General features: G+C 41.1%; 1 protein-coding gene across 1 annotated transcript; it reads right to left on the bottom strand.

Annotated features, from left to right (window-relative positions):
• Nucleotides 1-10502: 10502 nt before the first annotated feature.
• On the bottom strand, nt 10503-12413 carry LOC149435279 (serine/threonine-protein kinase SBK1-like). Its single transcript, XM_089662829.1, has 3 exons — nt 12239-12413; nt 11471-11673; nt 10503-11084 (listed from the first exon to the last, which is right to left on the bottom strand). The coding sequence occupies exons 1-3, from the start codon at nt 12411-12413 to the stop codon at nt 10503-10505; spliced, it is 960 nt and encodes a 319-aa protein (XP_089518955.1).
• Nucleotides 12414-18804: the final 6391 nt, after the last annotated feature.

Below are 18804 nucleotides of genomic sequence, written 5' to 3'. Positions count from 1 at the left end.
TCCATATTCTTTGTCATGATTCCAGAATGCCTTCTAACCTCCAGAAAGTGGCCAAAAACACCACAAGGTATGTCCTTCAACTCCTCTCAGAACAATGTGACCCCATCCAAGAACTTGGGACAGGTTCAAATGGAAAGGTGCTTCTAGCCAAACACTGGGGTTCAGGTACACTTTTGTAGTACTAACATCTTGAGGGCTGCTTGATTTGTTTGGATTGCCCTAAGCTCTGCACAGCCAGGCAACATGCATTTTCAACAGTCCTTGAGCTGGGTTTTTAATTGTCTTAAGGGTTAACAACCTGGCCGGGGTCTAGGGGTATATGGGATTCCCAATGAACTGAAAACTTGAGGACAAGCTTTTTAGCAGCCTGTACACTGTACAAAAATGTGAAATCCAGATAAGCAGCATGTAGCACTGTCTCTTTTGGAGCGCTAAAGTCCCCTTGATGTACCTCCTCATACCCCAGATGAAGCGTTCCTCTTCACCCAGCTGCACTGATGCTATCCCTGGGCAAGGAATTCCAAGATGTAACAATGAAGTAGTCCTGGATGAGAACTAGTTGGGTCTTGCACTTAACTGCTCCCTCCCTCCATCTGGCCTAGGGGGTGTAGAAGTACTCACTGTCCTGTCAGTATGGAGGGTTTGTAGCTGCTTTCAGGCCTTTTGCTGGGCTGGCTCCTTCTCTGTTGCACAGGATGTCCTTCCTAAGACCTTGGGCAGTGAAGATCCTTCTTTCCAGCATCCTGCCTGTAGGTAGGCTCCCCTCCCTGGGGCCTCCTCTCAGGCTCCACACTCCAGTATTCTCAGTCCATCTTCCACCCGAGTCCCTGGCTTTGTCATATTTAAGGGTTGTTGCTTGGTCACCTTCCCTCATACATGCAGATATGGGCATCCTCCCCTCCTCCTCCCCTCTTCCAGAACCATTTCTGGGTTTCTGGAAGGGTGGAAGGGCTCCAAAACCCCTGACCTGTAGAGCTTCCCAGCCTTTCCTGAGGCAAAATCACTACCTCAGTCCCAGGCTGAACCAGCCTCTGTCTAAACAAAACCACAAACCTAGCTACCTAGAGGGTGCTACATCTTCTTAAAACATTCTAAAACCTCTGCCATGGAAAGCACAAATGTTTTCAGAAACCCTTACAAGGAGTACTGTTCTACATATAGCATACAGAGCAAATGATTTCCATTTCGGAGCTACTGTAAGTGCTGCTGTGTCTTCTACATGATCATTGGACCATCTCATTTCACTCCTCTTTTTTTGTGCTCACATGATTGATCCATAGTTCTCAAGAAAATACTTTAGATAAGCAAAGAAACAGTTAAAATGAAATGTTTCCGGCGCAAAAAAAATCAGTGTTGGCAAAATTTCAGCTTCTCAACCTTTTCAACACAGAGGAACCTTTGAAATAATTTTCTGGTCTCAGGGAACCCCTGATAAAATAACTATCTACAACTCATGATACGTTAGTAGGTAGGGTAGAGAAAAACTTCCAGACCAAGCAGAATTATAAACTGAACATTCTCTGTTTTGACTGTTTATAAAAGATCTGAACTTTAAGGATGTTTGGCTGGAATTTCCCCACCAAATGTCCCCCAATGCATTGCTTGAGCCATCGTTGGCTAAGGTCATATACTTGTCCTCTGTTCAGGTGCAAGACATTGGCCAATGTTGGGTCACAGTAAAGTGTCAGCCCACACACCATAAAAGGCCGACTTCACAGCACCCTTTGTCAGTGTTGGTGAATTTAGTGTGAGTGAAGGACAGCTGACATTTGTTAAAGGGAAAGAGACCGTTTACAGTGGTGTGCTGTCAGTACCGTGCTATAAATTGTATTCAGTGCTGTATGTATTACTATATTGTGTGCTGTATATATTTATCTATTGATGATTTTGCAGTATCTGCGGCTAGAGAGCGTGGAGTGTAAGCCTCCTTGTACTCCAATTTAATTTGTAATTAGTCCCATTAGTTTTCTAGGACTGCTTCTTTAATGGTGGGAGTTCCTTATTTTGTTAATAGGTTGTTTGTGTTTATTTTTTTAAGCCAAAAAAGGTTGTAGTTTGGTTTAGTGTTTTGGGGTGATGTCAGAGATGAGAGGTCAGCAGGGAATTGTACAAGAGTCAGTAGGGTAGTATACAGGGGTTCAGTAGGGCAAAAGATAGGGGTCATCAGGGCAAAGGACAGGGGTCAATAGACAAAACAGGGGTCAGCAGGGCGGAGGGGGTTATCAGGGCAAAGACAGGGCAGTAGGGCAGAAAAAAGGGGATCAGCATGACTGAGGACAGTGGTGAGAAAGGCAGTGCGTGGGGATCAGCAGGATGGGGGACAGGGGTCAGCAGGGCGGAGGGGGTTATCAGGGCAAAGACAGGGCAGTAGGGCAGAAAAAAGGGGGTCAGCATGACTGAGGACAGTGGTGAGAAAGGCAGTGCGTGGGGATCAGCATGATGGAGGACAGGGGTCAGCAGGGCGGAGGGGGTTATCAGGGCAAAGACAGGGCAGTAGGGCAGAAAAAAGGGGGTCAGCATGACTGAGGACAGTGATCAGAAAGGCAGTGCGTGGGGATCAGCATGATGGAGGACAGGGGTCAGCAGGGCAGGGTACAGAGGGTCAGCAGTGTAGAGGACAGGGGTCAGAAGAGAAGAGGATTGGGTCAAAACTGCAACATAGCAGCCAGCTATACTCTGCAGATTGTGTCTGAAAGGGAATACGATCTTATGTGCTGTGTGGGGAGGAGGACATCTATTGACTGCCCTGTGTGTGGTGCCAGGACAAGGTCATCTAGCTCCCAGGGCGAAGATGAAAAACTAAGTCCTCTATGTGTGAGCTTCCTGTCTCAACATAAATCCTTCTCCCCCCTAAAAAAAAAAAAAAAAAAAAGCACCAGTCAGCACGCTCCCCTCCCCCCCAATCAAGCATAACTTCTGTCTGCAAGCCAAAATTATCTGCAAAAAAAAAATGCAAAAGTTCCTCCTCCTCCCAGTATAAACCCCCGTCCCAGCACAATCTTTGTCCCCAATCCCACCTCCAATGCCCCCAATTCCCCCTCCTCCCAAATCTCCCCAAAGTTCTCCTTAGCATAAATCCCCCCCATCTCCCCTCCTAGCATAAATCCCCCCCCCAGTCCCCGCTCTTAACCCAAATTCCTTCACCCCTTAGCACAAATACCCCCATCCCCTTTCTGGCACTAATCCCCCCTCCTAGCACAAACCTCTCCAACCCCCCTTTCTAGCACAAATCTCCCCCAATTACCCCATCTAGCACAAATCCCCCTGCTAATCCCCCCTCCTAGGACAAATATCCCCTGAAAAATTCCCCTAAATTCCTACTTCTAGCAAAACCCCCCGTCAAGGTACCCTTCCCAGCACAGATCCTCTCCCTTTCTAAATCCGTTGCCCCTTCAAATCCTGTTTTTTTTTTTTTTCTATAAAATGACTTAGAACCCCAAAACATTATATATTTTTTCTAAGCAGAGGCCCTAGAGAATAAAATGGTGGGTGTTGCAATTTTTATGTCACACAGTATTTGTGCTGAAGTTTTTCAAACACATTTTTTTAAGGGGGAAAAAATGCACTTTAATTTTAATTCACAAAACCCGATATAATAGTCAATTGTGTGGTGAAGGATGGTGTTACACCGAGTAACTAGATATCTGTCACGCTTTACAATTGTGCGCACTCATGGAATGGAGACAAACCGCAGTACTTAATAATCTCCATAGGAAACATTATAAAAGCCTTTTCAGGTCACCAGTTTAGAGTCACACAGGAGGCTTTATGCTGGAATTATTGCTTTCTCTCTGACGATCACTGCGATACCTCTCATGTGCGGTGTGAACACTGTTTATATATGTGGGCGGGGCTTCTGTATGCGTTCACCTTTGTACACAAGCACAGGGGGGCTTTAACCCCTTCCCAACTGTGCTATAGCCAAAAGATGGTCCGGAATCATCCAGTTCTGGGAGGGTGTCTATAGATCTGATCACAAATCATGGTAAAGGGCCAATCACAGTGGCCTTTACCATGTGATCAGCTGTGTCCAATCACAGCTGATCACATTGTAAACTTATTTTACTGGTTATCGGCAATCCTTTCCTCACGCTCTGTCACAGTGTGAGGAGAACCAGTTACCAGCGATTTTGACAGGGGATATTTACACTGATCGTCAGTGCCTGATTATTAGTGCAGCCCAATCAGTGCACATCAGTACCTCCTCATCAGTGCCACCTATCAGTACCCATCAGTACCTCCTCATCAGTGCCTCCTATCAGTACCCATCAGTACCTCCTCATTAGTGCCGCCTATCAGTACCCATCAGTACCTCCTCATCAGTGCCGCCTATCAGTACCCATCAGTACCTCCTCATCAGTGCCGCCTATCAGTACCCATCAGTACCTCCTCATCAGTGCCGCCTATCAGTACCCATCAGTACCTCCTCATCAGTGCCGCCTATCAGTACCCATCAGTACCTCCTCATCAGTTCCGCCTATCAGTACGTCCTCAACAGTGCCGCCTATCAGTGCTGCCTATCAGTACCCATCAGTACCTCCTCATTAGTGCCGCCTATCAGTACCCATCAGTACCTCCTCATTAGTGCCGCCTATCAGTACCCATCAGTACCTCCTCATCAGTGCCACCTATCAGTACCCATCAGTACCTCCTCATCAGTGCCGCCTATCAGTACCCATCAGTACCTCCTCATCAGTTCCGCCTATCAGTACGTCCTCAACAGTGCCGCCTATCAATGCTGCCTATCAGTACCCATCAGTACCTCCTCAGCAGTGCCGCCTATCAATACCCATCAGTGCAGCCTCATCAGCAAACATCAGTGTAGGAGGAAAATCATTTATTTGAAAAATGTTATAACAGAAACTAAGATTTTTTTTTAAAAAGTGTTCGGTCTTTTTTCATTTGTTTAGAAAAAAGTAAAAATGTTGGTGATTAAATACTACCAAAAGAAAGCTGTATCTGTCTAAAAAAAAAAGTTTCTTATGACTACATCGTTGCAGTGAAATTGTCATTCAAAGTGCAACAAAACTAAGAGCTGAAAATTGGCCTGGGCAGGAAGGAGAGAGGGGGAGATTCTGGTATTGAAGTGTTTTTTTTATTTTTGTATTTATTTATTTTTTACTACTTATTTGTTTTCATTTGTTTAAATCACTTTTATTGCTATCACGAGGGAGGAACAACATCCCTTGTGATAGCATGGGCAGTGACAGGCCCTCTCTACTGAGACATCTGGGGTCCATTAGACCCCAGATTTCTTCTCTGCCCTTACAAACATCTGATCAGACTGAGATTGGTGTGATCAGATGCTTTCACAGGCTGGTAATGGATTGTTTACATTAGACCAAAACCAGAAGTGACGAAATACTTGTTGCTTCCAGTTTCTTTGATCATAGAAATGATTGAGGATGTTCTGGTCTTTAGTTATCTCTATGGTTGGCAGGCAGGACCAGTGACTTCAGTGTGGGGCTCCCTGGTGGGATGGGAGAGCCCAAGAAAGCATTAGGGGAACCCCATTCAGTTGCATGCAAAAGCAATCCAGTGATTCATTAGCCACTTGGTTCACTTTTACTTTGTTGCATTGCTGTCTGAAAAAAAAAAAAAAAGTATTGGTGTTATGACTGGAGCTCCAGCCATGACCCTGTTATACCAAATTCAACCAGAGGATGTACAGGTACAGTTCTTTTGAGGGAAGTAGATATGGAAGCCAAATGTAACCCACGTTCACTACAGTGAATTGATTTTTTTGGGGTTAGCAAAGTTTGTGTATAGCAATGGTTCCCAACCTTAGCTGTCAAGTACCCCAAGTAGGTCATGTTTTGGGAATTCACCTTTAGATATAATAGAACAAGAGATATGCCGGAAGCACATGAAGGATCTCCAAAAAGCATCCAAACATTTTATTAAATGGTCACATTACACCATAACAACATCGTTGTCTCTGAGCCCCTCAAGGCCCCTTCTTCAGGCATGTGACTATTTTTTGCATAATATTTTATTGATCAGAATTTAAGAGATTACAAAATACAGTACAAAGAATACAAGATACAAAAATAACTGCAGATAAAAAACAAATCAACAAGAAATTAAAAAAGGAAAAAAAAAAAATCAGATAACTGGGTGTCACGTACCTGATGGGAGACTGAATTGATGAGGTCGGCCTCACTTGTGTCACTAATCCTGAGCCCGCTGAAGTTGGAACAGAAGGCATCTGAGGACCAGGGAGACAAGAGCGCCAGGGTTTTTCTTGCGGCTCTTGCAGATGATGACCTTGATAAGCAGGATATCCTCTGATTTGGGTACTGTGGAGATAGACCAGGCAGGTACAGTGGATTGCCAGATGCACAGCAGAGCCAGGTATGTAGCCAGGACACAGGACTGGAACGGAGTATAGGATAGCCAGAGTCATAACAGTCGGGCAGTGCGGTACAGGATCAGGAGGAAATGCCAGAATCAGGAACAGAGCCGAATTCAGGAACCGGGGGAGCAGGAGAGTACTCAGAGTCGGGTCAGGAACAAGCCGGGTCAGAACCAAAGGAAATCGCACAGGAAACAAGCAGGACACGGGGAAGCTGAAGACCAGTCAGCACTGAATGAGCACCGAGGTGCTCTTTAAATAGCCCACCCAGCGCCGACAGACGTGCCTGGGTCCTAGTGCCCGCCTGCCTGTATGCCTTGTCGGGATCCTGCACATGCGCAGATTCATGTGCTGCGGCGATCTTCTTGTTCCCTGACACTGGGTTTACAATAAACAATGCAAATTAGAAATACAAAAGAGGGGGGAGGGGTACATAACCAGGCCTCGGCCCACAAAGGTGGCTCCAAGCAGTAATAAGAGAAGGGGATGTTCCCCTGAGGTTTTGCCAAACCTTCTGCAATCAGAATAACTAATACCAAAATACATATACAGTACTGGAGTGGGAGACGCCCTACCAAATAGACTATGCTGAGAAGGATGGACCCAACAGTAGGCGACACCCTCCCACAACAATATGGGGCCCAATCACATAACATTGCTATTCTTATGCTGTCCATCTATATTATAAGAACTAGTAATTGTGTTCTTAGAAATAATTACATTAATTAACTTAAGAATGTTTTATAAAACAGGACATCAATGGGCCAGCACAGGGAACCAGAAAGAAGTCAACCACCAATGACCTCCATTTTGAAAATGCCCAAACCCATTGATTCAGTGGGGCTCAACATCCAAAATTATCTCCCTAAATCACATTCAGTAGGCAGTACTGTCACTGAACGTGACTTATTCAAGTGAATAGAGCTGTGCTGCAACTGCCTGTCCAACATTAGGCTTGCAGCTGAAAATACCATTGCAAAAACTTCAACTGTCCATGACAACTAAAAACATTCAGGAAGAAGCAGTATGGCCTCACGATGCCTGTCAGCTGCCCCTGTGCTTCTCTGTGAAAAGCGATCTAAGGCCTTAAAGTCTTGCCCACCCACACATTTCTTTTTTTAGTTTTCTGCTAACAAGAACAATTGAGTACTGTCCTGGATACTTTTTTTATTTGCACTAACATTCAATTTTCAGGACAAGTTTTCAGGGTATATCCCCATCTTCAAGGTCCAACCAGAGACAAATAGTTCTACTCAACAGGAAATACAAGACAGCATACAATATCCCACCCCTCCAGTTCTGATTGTGTATACTGCCAACAGGAATAAAGTGTGATGTAGGTTTTTTTTTTTTTTTACCGGATGGCTGTTGGGCCAGTGGTCATTGGGATCACAGATATGTGCACTTCCCTCTTGTCTCTTTCCCCAGGCTACCCTTCATTGGTAGGTTCTTGTCTCCCCCATATGGTTGTGGGAATGGCATTCCTAATGCTTACCTCATTACCTCTTTATTGAAGACTTCATGGATACAATATTGCTTTGGGTGTACCTTATGGGCTCGCTCACACCATGTGCATTGACATATTTTTATGCACCTCTCAGGTCTCTGCATGGGTATAAAGAAAACCATTGCGTTCTATGTGTCCTGTTCACACCACGATGCTAATGTCATGTGCAGATGGTGTGGTGTGAACAGGGCACACAGAAAACAATATTTTTCATTGAGCTTTTGCAAAGACCTGCATGATTGCTAGACCAAAAAGGGGAGGGTCTTTCATATGAATCAATCCTTGAAGGACCTCAATCAGAGGAAGGAATAAGAAAAAAAATCTCAGCCTCAGGCCACATGCCCTCAACATTCAGGGGTGGCTTGCCAGGGGGAACCCTTAGCAAAGCACTTTGTCCCTATAATACATGAGGACAAGGGTCTCTTCCCCACAACCCTGATTGGTGGTTGTTCGGTTCTGCAGATACTTATTGGAACCTGGAAACCCCCTATAAAATAAGTGGTCCCCATATGCAGCCCCCCCCCCCCCACATGGCTGGGGATTCCCAGTGACAGCAGCGGTTCCTAAAATCCTGTGACAGTGGGAAGCTGTCATATGTAGGACTGTTAGAAATACAGCTCCTACATATGATGCTTGGGGAAAGGTTTGGGCGTTAAAGGAAAATCCAGACTAAACCTTCATCTTAACCCTAATGGATGGGAAGATAGAGGACCTCCTTAGGATAATCTAGGATGCAAGTTCTCCATCTGTGGCACCAGCCTTGGCAGCTGCATGTGTGGCTCACAACCTGGATGTTTGGACTGGTAACTTGGGTCAGCATATTGGGGGGAAAAAAATTCCCTTGCAGGAGATTGTGGATACCCCTCAGCTTGTAACCAAGTCTTATAAAATGGACACAACCATGAAGTCAGTAAGAGCCTCCACCAGATCAGATCCTTTTCCTAATTTGGCCAGAAGGGCCATCTGGCAGGGCATGCAATACACTGGTATTTGTGACTTGGTAAAGGGCGAGATCAGTGGGCACAGCTGCTTCTGGGAATGTGGGCAAACAAGGAACAGGACTAGAAGCCAACATTGATGCTGTTACTGCTGAAACCATCAGACCCTCATGCTGTGATCCCAGGACACAGCCCAGACACAATCGTCATGGGACAATAAACTAAAAAATGGGAATGCCCTGCCAAATCGGGAACGGTTGGAAAGTATCAATCAGTGGAGCCATCATTTCTTCTGCTAGGTAATAGTGTAAAGTTTTCAAAATAATGTTAAAAGGAAAAAAAGAACTGAAAAATCAAACTCTGAACACTGGAACATCAAAGAAATAGAGGTTTTCCATACATGTGGGAGTAATAGCAGCAGAAGTAGTAAAGTAGTATAAAGTGATAGTAGTATTAGTAATAGTCATATTGCTGTATAAACATAATAATACAATATTGAATAAACCAGAGGTGAAGAAGCACAAGAGCACCACCCAGTGCACAGGAGGAGTAACCACAGATTAGCAAAAGTTACTACACTATGCAGCTGGGGGGGGGCTTGCTGATCTCAGGCTCGGTAATGTAACATCATTCCATCAATGTATCCAAGGATTCCTCAGTCCATACTGCAATAGAGTCATTAAAGTCTTCATTTATTATGACAATATTATACTTACCATATATGCCTTGTACAGAAGGATTGCAGAACACATTCCAATACACTTGACAATGAACAAAAAAAAGGGAAAAGAAAACCAACAAAATGTAAAAAAATGTCAATTTGTTCTAATATAGTACACATGTTTAGGAGCTTTATTTAAATCTGTCTTTTTTTCTTGCTGGCCGGGCTGGACATATGATTGACATGTGTTTCCCATCCTCATCTATCCTCCAGCAGGGAACAGGTCCTGAATGCTGCTGCAGAGAACTGGGCTCATGTGATGCGGTGAGCTTGGCTCCCTGAATCATTTCCCTGTCAGCTCACAGAAGATGTTGCATAACATTGGGTGTCAAATCCTGGAAAAGACTGAATCTGGAGCAAAGACAATATGGGGCAGCACTAGAGCTTGGGGAGGGTGAACATTGCTTGTTTTTGTAAACAGGCCCCCCTCCTACCACATGAAAGAATAAAACTGGATAAATGGGTTTTAAGGCCATTTAAGGAGAACAATAAAATCAATGGTGAGAAGAAGTGCAATGTAATTTCTATGTAGTATAACCATGCCATTTAGCTGCTCTGTGGCCCTGGAGCAGAGGGTCCCGTAATTTGACCATATAATATTTTCTTAGGCAGCGGAAGCATTGGGAGACTAAAGCCAAACAGAATGAATGTGTAATTAGTGTAGGTACCATGTAAGCATACATCGGTGTTATAGCTTTAGAATGGTATATGTTTGAATAGTGAAATTGCTTTTGAGAACTGTGGTGGAAAGAAGTGGACATGTGGTCCAATTAGATCTGTGCTTCTGTGGCTCATTATATACGGTTTTCCTACGCTATGAGTTAGTATTTCTGAAATCAGCAATTACAGTAGATAAGCAAACATGTGACCAGCTACAGAAAAATCCAGCAGTCCTAAGATTTAGACTTACCTTCCCCTAGGACATGAGACTTGTATGAGGCAGCACTTGATGAGGCTCCACAATGGACATCACGCACTTTGTTATATCACATGTATGACCGTTTTCCTGGTTAGATTCTCTGGAGGCATTTTTGTTTTCCATGGCAGGTGGACATATTTTAAAATGTCCATAACAGAACACCTCTCAGAGGCATTGAGTGCCAACAAGTCGCAGAACATCTGCCTGGCTTCAATGGAGAATTGTTGCCACTTTCCTGGTGCCAAGGTTAGGTCCTTCTTCATTTGCCACCAAGCAAACTCCCGATACATGGGGTCATGACCCCCTGCTTCTTCCCAAGGATATGAGCCGGTCATAGCTGTGTACAACAGGACTCCAAACGCCCACACGTCAATGCTCGGGTGCAGCAGCAATTGATCCCCTTCTTTTAAGCTGCACAATTCCGGAGCAGTATATGGGATGGACCAGGACATACATGGTGCTTGAGTGCTCCGGAGCCTCGTCAGTCCAAAATCTGCTAATTTGACTTCCTTACATTCAATGTCCATGAGCAAAATGTTGTCCAGTTTAATGTCCCGATGGACCATTCCTCTGCTGTGCATAAAGTCTAAGGCACTCGCTACCTGTGGAACAAAACACTTTACAAGATCTTCATTTAAACCAACCTGTAGAAAAAAAAGAGAAAATTAGTCACTAGACACAAATATAACACAATGTTACCCAACATATTGAACCCACCTTACCTCTTGTACAGGGAAACAAACATACATTAGCTGAATACACAAGGAGTATGATTAAAGGAAACCTGTCAGCATACAAAATGGGGCCATTAATGGTGCAAGATCCATCTTAACCCATCTTACTCCATTTTAAACCTTGCTTCATAACTTGAGTGATACACATACCTTAAACAACAAGCGTATGCCAACTATACATCCTACCAACTCACTGCCCTGGGAAAGGAATCTTTAAAACTCAGAATGCTTCAAAAGCAACTAAAACTAGAAATCGTGACTTTATAAAGATCAATACATTTTTGATACAAACTTACATTTAGCTTTACTATTGAATGAAGGTTTCCAGCTGGTGCCACCTTCTGGACAAAGACATAGTCGTTGCTGGTTTGGAAAGCGATTTCATGGGTTTCAATGATATTTGGATGACCGCTGAGACTAAGAGACATTCCGTATTCCACTAGGAAGTTGTCCATTGGAGTTGTCTCTTTACTCATCAGTTTCATAGCCACCAACTCATCTGTTAAAAAGAAAGACATAAAAAGACAATGAGTATCATAAACCCAACATTAGAGAAATGATGAAGCTTGCTAAAGTTAGTTAAAAGTTTCTGTAAATCTAAAAGCTCTGACTTATTAAGATCCATAATCATCACTCAAAAACTGGAAGCAAGGGGGGCTTGGAAAACTTAGAAACTTAAAAAATGCTGCTCAAAGGTTTGGAAATGTTCTGCAGCCGAAGCATTCTGTTGATTCTTAGATCTTGGATGTCACACTCATATCTCAGTTTAGAAGTAAAGATCCTTTAGACATCTGAGCTGTAAATAGAACTAAATCTGCAGAGGGCACCCAGAGCATTAACTAGAATATGTAAATATCAGACTTGTATATTATGGCAGACTTGCTCATTATAGTCTCCCCTCCTCTGGTGATGCAATATCTACAGTATGATCCCCCTTGTTGCACCATGCAACCGAAGAACCTTTACCTGCTAGTTACTCTTTCCCTTAGTTTATTTCCACTCATTCAGAAGCACAACTGATTCTGTAAATCATTCTCTTTACATGAATTAGGCTACAAATTTACCTGAACCCCGATGTTTGGCCAAGAGGACCTTTCCATACGATCCTGTCCCGAGCTCTTTGATGGGGTGGAAGTGGTCTGTGACGTCCATCATCGTCAGGTTTTCTGAGGTTTCGGCGATGAGCTCAAGAAGTTTCCTTGCAGTGTTCTTGGTTACTTCTACAATGCTAGAAGCCATTCTGGAATCACAACATCAAAACATACAAATTAGTTTCATTTGGCACTAATCATTAGTAAGCGGCATTAATCATCTCTCTGGATATCACCCAGTTACTGTTATTAATTGTCACCTTCATTAGAGGTGGGGGGAGGGGTAGTATTGTAACTAAAGACAGTTATTTTACATTTTAAAGCTGATATATGCTTTCAATTCTTATTAAATACATGCTGGGCTTATCTTGATGAGCTTTTATTCACAGCAAGTGGATATTGTTTTCCTATATAAGTCTATGGTAATGCAAAACCCACTTGAAGCCGATCAAATTCACCTGTCTATATAGAGTATTATAAATTATTTTAGAAGGGTCTCAAATGGACATCAAACTGATTCTATCGACACAAACCCTTACTCTGATACATACAAGTTATATGTAAGAAGTCCAATTATTTTATAGATTCCATTCAGAGAAAGGAGTGATGTAGAATGGCACTGGGCAAAGGACCGAGAGTGCCATCATTCCAAACCAACAAATGTCTACAACAAGGTAACAACCGGGGACTTCCTAGGATGGCAGCCAGGGATATCAATGTATTAGTCACAGCATACAAATGTTTTTGTATTGAACATCATGTGTGAATCTTTTAAACTTTTGCATGATATGACTAACATTTATGAAAATATCTTTTATAGCTGGGTGTTGACTTTCTGTCCTTAGGTGCCATCCTAGGAAGTCCCTGGTTTTACTTTGCTGTAATACAGTAAAATTATTTACTAAAGATATGTGACTTCCTGAGACTTCAAGCACAAATCCAACCAAAGAATTTGGACAAAAACCGAAAAGGGTTAGAACATCTTTTAACTTTTTATTGCCATTTCTGACGTCCGATCTTCCCTCACTTCATGTGTGTGGTCAGCAAAACCACTTTAAGAGGGCACAAGTGGGGGAAGAATGAAAACCTTTATTAGGTTTTGTAATTTTTTTTGTCCCATGATATTTTTATTAAAGATTAATAACACTGTTCAACAAATTTTTATTTTTTGCCAGTTTTGGAAACAAAAGGATCCATTTCTTAATGAATTTCACATTCTGAGTTCAAATATAACAATGAAATTTGTCAATTGGCTCTAGTTTTTCTGTAAACAGAAAGTTTTCTACTATAGGCGTAATGACTACATAATGCACAATAATTATATAGATAGATGTCTTTCCACAAATATAAAGCAAGTGATATTGACTACATAACAAAGCCTAAATGGCATAATATATTGCATAGGATTACCAAGACAAATTATAGCCATAAGCCAAGTTGAATCATTTTAATACTTAGGATTCTCACTAGTTTTGTCGGTTTTGCTTCTCTTGGCTTTTCTCTTGTATTCGAGGAAAGGGCTATCTCTTACAACTGTCCAGCAATAGTCAGCAAGCATTGATGGGCTCCATTTACCTTGATATCATCTTTCCATAGCTGCAATGTCTTGATGGAAGCACTCTCTGTGTTCATCACTCACTGCTCCACAGTTTGGTGGGAAAAAATCCAGATGCGAATGTAGAAAATGAATTTTTAGAGACATGTTGCAACCCAGATTTCTGTAAGTCTGGATGAGTTTTTCTACCACTTTCTTGTAGTCTGGTGTTTTATTGTTTCCAAGAAAATTTGATGTCACTGATACAAATGCTGTCCAGGCAGCCTTTTCCTTTCCACGCAACAGAGAAAGAAACTCATCATCATGAATAAGTATACGAATCTGTGGCCCAACAAAGACTCCTTCATTTATTTTTGCAGCACTAAGTGCTGGAAATTTGCTAATCAGGTACTTGAGACCTGCTTTATTCTTGTCCATTGCCTTAACAAAGTTTTTCATTAATCCCACCTTGATGTGTAATGGAGGTAATAAGATCTTATTGCTGTCTACAAGTGCTGGATAGTTAACATTTTTTTCTCCAGGCTGCAATGACTGGCGTATTGGCCAGTCTCTTTTGGCATAGTGCATTTCTCTCGCACGACTGTCCCACTCACAGAGGAAGCAGCAGTACTTAGTATATCCACCTTGAAGTCCAAGTAGGATAGAAATCACCTTCAGGTCACCACAAATCGACCATTGATGTTCATCATAGTTGATGCACCGTAAAAGCTATTACAAGTTGTAGACTTTCTTAATCATTCCTGTTATCCTCCTTTTTTGTGAGATAAAAGTTATTTCACCGCAGATATAGCAGAAATTATCTGCTTTATTCACACAAGTTCGAGGCATTACTGAGTAGCCTATATAAGCATAAAACGAAATGTAAAGACGCTGTCCAACTACAATCAGCTACAGATACTGCAGCTTTTATGCAGTGAAGTGATGCAATTAAAGGCTAATATTGCATCATCTCAGTATACATGCAATTTTCTATTGGTCACCAGTATCAATTGCGCAATATGCAGCTGAAGTTGCATCATAATTTTGAATGGCTTACGTCATTAGATGGGTGAATATATCATGGAAACTAGAGCCAATCAACATTTTTTAGGGTCATTTTCGTTTTCAGCACCCCAAAATTATGTAAGATTAGCTAATTTTATGCCCAAAACTTTTTACCTGTTGAACAGTGTAACAGGTACATAAACAGAAGATTTGGTGGCTATTTCCAAAGGTGACCAACATCAATTCACAATAGGAAATATTCCAGAGTCAGGTATAACTGGACAATGAAAAACTGCATTCTAGCATTATATAGTGACAGAAAAATACAAGGGGTCCCTCATCATGGACCTATACTGGTCTTGCTATGCATACACCATAGATGAGTGTTTCTCAACCTTTTCTTAGTCAACGTGCCCTTTAAAATTCCACACAATCTTGAGGCACCCCATGCTAAAATGTAAGAACGAAACAAATAGTTTTACGTAACGCAGCAACATCCACACAAGTAGGACCCCCAACATTAGAAGTGGTTTGTATTTCATAGCTATTGCACCTTTGCACATTGCTACCAACATGTACCCCAACATTCTCCCTCACTCAGCTAAAGTGACCCCAGTGCTGATGGAGAGAGGCAAACAAAGGATTCAGGTGACTGATGTCCTCCTTTTCAACCAATTACATCATCCGTTGTTAGGATGTCAGCGGCTGGACCCCACAGAACCCAAGGTTGTAATGCTGCACAATACAAACATTTGGTTTGTGTAACAAAAAGGCAGGACTGATCCACTTACTGTCTTGTTTACAGTTTTTGGGGCAATTCTACCAAGGCATCGCTGAAGAACTCAAGAAGGCACCCCAGGGCACCTGGGCACCCTGGTTGAAAAAGATTGCCATAGAATACTCTAGCCAGACTAGCAAGGCATGAAGATAAACAGAAAAAATAAATAAATATATATATACACACACACAGTATATTTAAATATGAAGCGCAAACTACAACAAATGATCTGAGCATGTCATAGCACAAGATAGTTGGAGCCCTCAGACTCATATCTTTGTCAGGTGTTTATTGCCATGTGTGTCCCAGTATTGGGTCACTAGTGGATCTTCCCAATAAGGACCCAGGTGGTAATAAAAACCTGACAGAAGTTATAACTCATTCATAAATCAGGCAAATAAATGGGATTGGCTGGAGTTGGCCTCTAGCTACAGCCATTGTATTGAGTTGCTGGTCAGAGTTGCCAACATTCTAGTCAATGTTATGTAAGCATGTCATTGTAACAATATAGTGGAAGAGAAAATAGAACCCCACATCTACTAAATATGACAAATGGGAATAGTGGAATTTGGAACCTGATTATTATAAAAAAAATGTTTTTGCTGGATTGTGATTTCAAACCAAACTGAAAATTACCTAACAGACAATCTAGGATGACCTAAGAAGACCTGTATAATTTTACTTCTAGGATACATGAAGAAAGAAAATCTCAATGTATGTATGAGGTTGGTTATATTCTAAAAAAATATTCAATGAATACACAGACCTCTAAACAAAAGAAAATAATTTATTCATACTTGTAGGGCAATAACAGGTAAATTAAATAAAAGAGAAAAAAATCTAATTGAGGGAACATAAAAACGTTTGTCTATTTAACTTACTGCTAAAACAGGTTCTTATTGGAAAATTTGGAAAAACAAAGAAAATTAGGGGGGAAACAAAGTTGCATGTACAAAAAGACAGACAGGAATGGTGAAAAAAAACTTTTGATGGTGAATTGTTGTTTAACACACAACTACTAATCTACAACCTATCAGACAACCTCGGATGGAAGGGTTTCATTTTATTTCAAGGATACATGAAGAAAGAACATCTGAATGTAATGCATGAGGTTGGGTAGATTGTAGAAATTACATATTGCAGGATAATGTGGATATTCCATCAATCTATGGATCTCTAACCAAAGACAATCATTGAATCCCTTTTGTAGGGCAATTTAACCTTCTGCTAAGAAATCGGTATTGTTAGGCTGTCATTGTAAAATATGATGACAAAGAAAATTAGGAAAACACTTGCATGTATGAAAAAGTCAGACAGGAATGGAAAAATTACAGGAATGGCAAAATTTTGAACTCAGTAAGAAAACTTGATTTTGAATTGTGTTTAACAAGCAACTGCTAATCTACCATCTAACAGACAACCTGAGGCGTAATTGTTTTTTTTACTATTTCAAGTGTACATGAAGAATGAATATCTGATTGTAAAGCTTAATGATGAATATATTTTAAAAATAAATGATCACAATATCATGTGGATATTTAATCAATATATCAATCTCTAAAATAAAAGGCCTATTTGTCTGACAATAAATAACAGGTAAGTGAAAAAAATAGAGAACATTCTACATTTTTACTATTTAAATTTCTGCTAAGTACATCTCTTAATAGTAGAGAAAAATGCTAGCTAAGGATAAAACTGAGGATTATAAAACTATGAAGTTCTATGACTTACTTTGGAAAATGAAGGTATAGATGGTCTCCAAGTCGGTCTTCACGGAGGAAATCTATGTGGTCTTCTGAAAAGCAATTCTGGCGGGAAGCAATGTAGAATATAAATCACTTTTTGCTACAAGCAAAATGAGAGTCACTGAAAGTAAGGAGTGGAGGTCTGGTATATATGTGAGGAGAAAATGGAATTTGTTAATTGATGGGAGATTCTGATTGGCCAACAGAGAGGAGCTGCTCATTAACATATGATTGGTGACTTTGGAATGGGCTCCTGAAGGGTGGAGCAGGTAGGTCCATATGAATGGGGATTGTTTATGCTGTGCCAGTGTGATGAGGGCGGGAAAATTACTAATTTTGATTGATTTAATTACCAAGGAAACCGTTTCTAGATCCTAAGATTTAAAGAGCTAATGTATAAAATGTCTTAATTTTCTTTTAATAATATATTTTTATTAAATCGCTCAACATAAAATTACAAGAATGCAAAATATCACATTGACCCAATTTAACCATGGAAAGTTTATGTATAAAATATCTGTCTAAATAAATGAAATATAAACATGCATCCATATATAAATCATAAATATACAATCTAAAATCAACATAGAACTCCGCCCACCTGAGACTATAAAGTGGGCAATATATATGAACTGACAAAGGCTGGAATGCTGAGCTGTGATTGGACCCTGAAAGTAAAGTTATTCTTTAAAGGTTTTAACAAAGATGTTCCATCACTAAAAGCTTCAAAAATCTTCTGCAGATTCTTACGATATATACTAATCTTTTACAAGCAGAGTATTTACATAAAAAGTTTGAGGGGCCAAAATACATTTTTCTGCTATGGGGCTTCATCACTAGTCATTTTTAGTAATGTGGAACTGCTCAGACTCCGCACTGCGCTCATACACATATATGTTCATTGGGGAGATGAAGGAACTTTCCCTGAGATGGTGAAATGTATGTCTTTATTGTCATGTTTGGTTTGTATTTGTTGTATTTTGTCTCCACAATCTACTTTACTTTAAATGTTCACTTTGAGGTCACAAAACCGAAAGTAGAGAGTACTCCATTGTGACAAGTCCAGATCACATTGGGAGCTATATTATTTTAACTGAAAAGGTTAATAAACCCCCTGATGTTGGTAAAATCCAGATTTTCTTCTCTCCTAAGGGTAATGAAGTGTTTTTGGGGTGCCATAGTAAAGGTAAGGAGGTGGCCTCACCAGTGTGTCCCATACTTCCAGTACTTTATTGAGCAAGGCATAGGGAATCATAGACCAAATGTGGAGGAAATGCAGGAAATAAGCAGCTACTCTGCATTAGGTTGGATAGTAGAACATGCTTGATAATTACCTTCTATATTACTAGATTGCAGGATTGCCATATTCAGGAAAAGGATATTGGAAGAACCAACTGAAGCCGGTCAATTTAATAGGGATAATAGTAAACTGGAGAGGAAATATTATTTTGTTTGATTTTGTTTTTTTTGGTTTATT

This window comes from Staurois parvus, unplaced genomic scaffold, assembly GCF_062004578.1.
Source record: "Staurois parvus isolate SC_StPar_1 unplaced genomic scaffold, SC_StPar_1.0 ptg001565l, whole genome shotgun sequence".
NCBI classification, from domain to species: Eukaryota; Metazoa; Chordata; class Amphibia; order Anura; family Ranidae; genus Staurois; species Staurois parvus.
Note: the sequence above shows the minus strand (reverse complement) of the source record. Positions and strands in the feature narration are given on the sequence as shown.

What these genes read in the sequence shown, in the direction of transcription:
- LOC149435279 (XM_089662829.1), bottom strand. Translation starts at nt 12,413, where the DNA reads ATGGCTTCTAGCATTGTAGAAGTAACCAAGAACACTGCAAGGAAACTT. An exon ending in GGCCAAACATCGGGGTTCAG is followed by an intron (nt 11,674 to 12,238) that starts GTAAATTTGTAG and finishes TCTTTTTAACAG; the next exon opens with ATGAGTTGGTGGCTATGAAA. An exon ending in ATTCAATAGTAAAGCTAAAT is followed by an intron (nt 11,085 to 11,470) that starts GTAAGTTTGTAT and finishes TTTTTTCTACAG; the next exon opens with GTTGGTTTAAATGAAGATCT.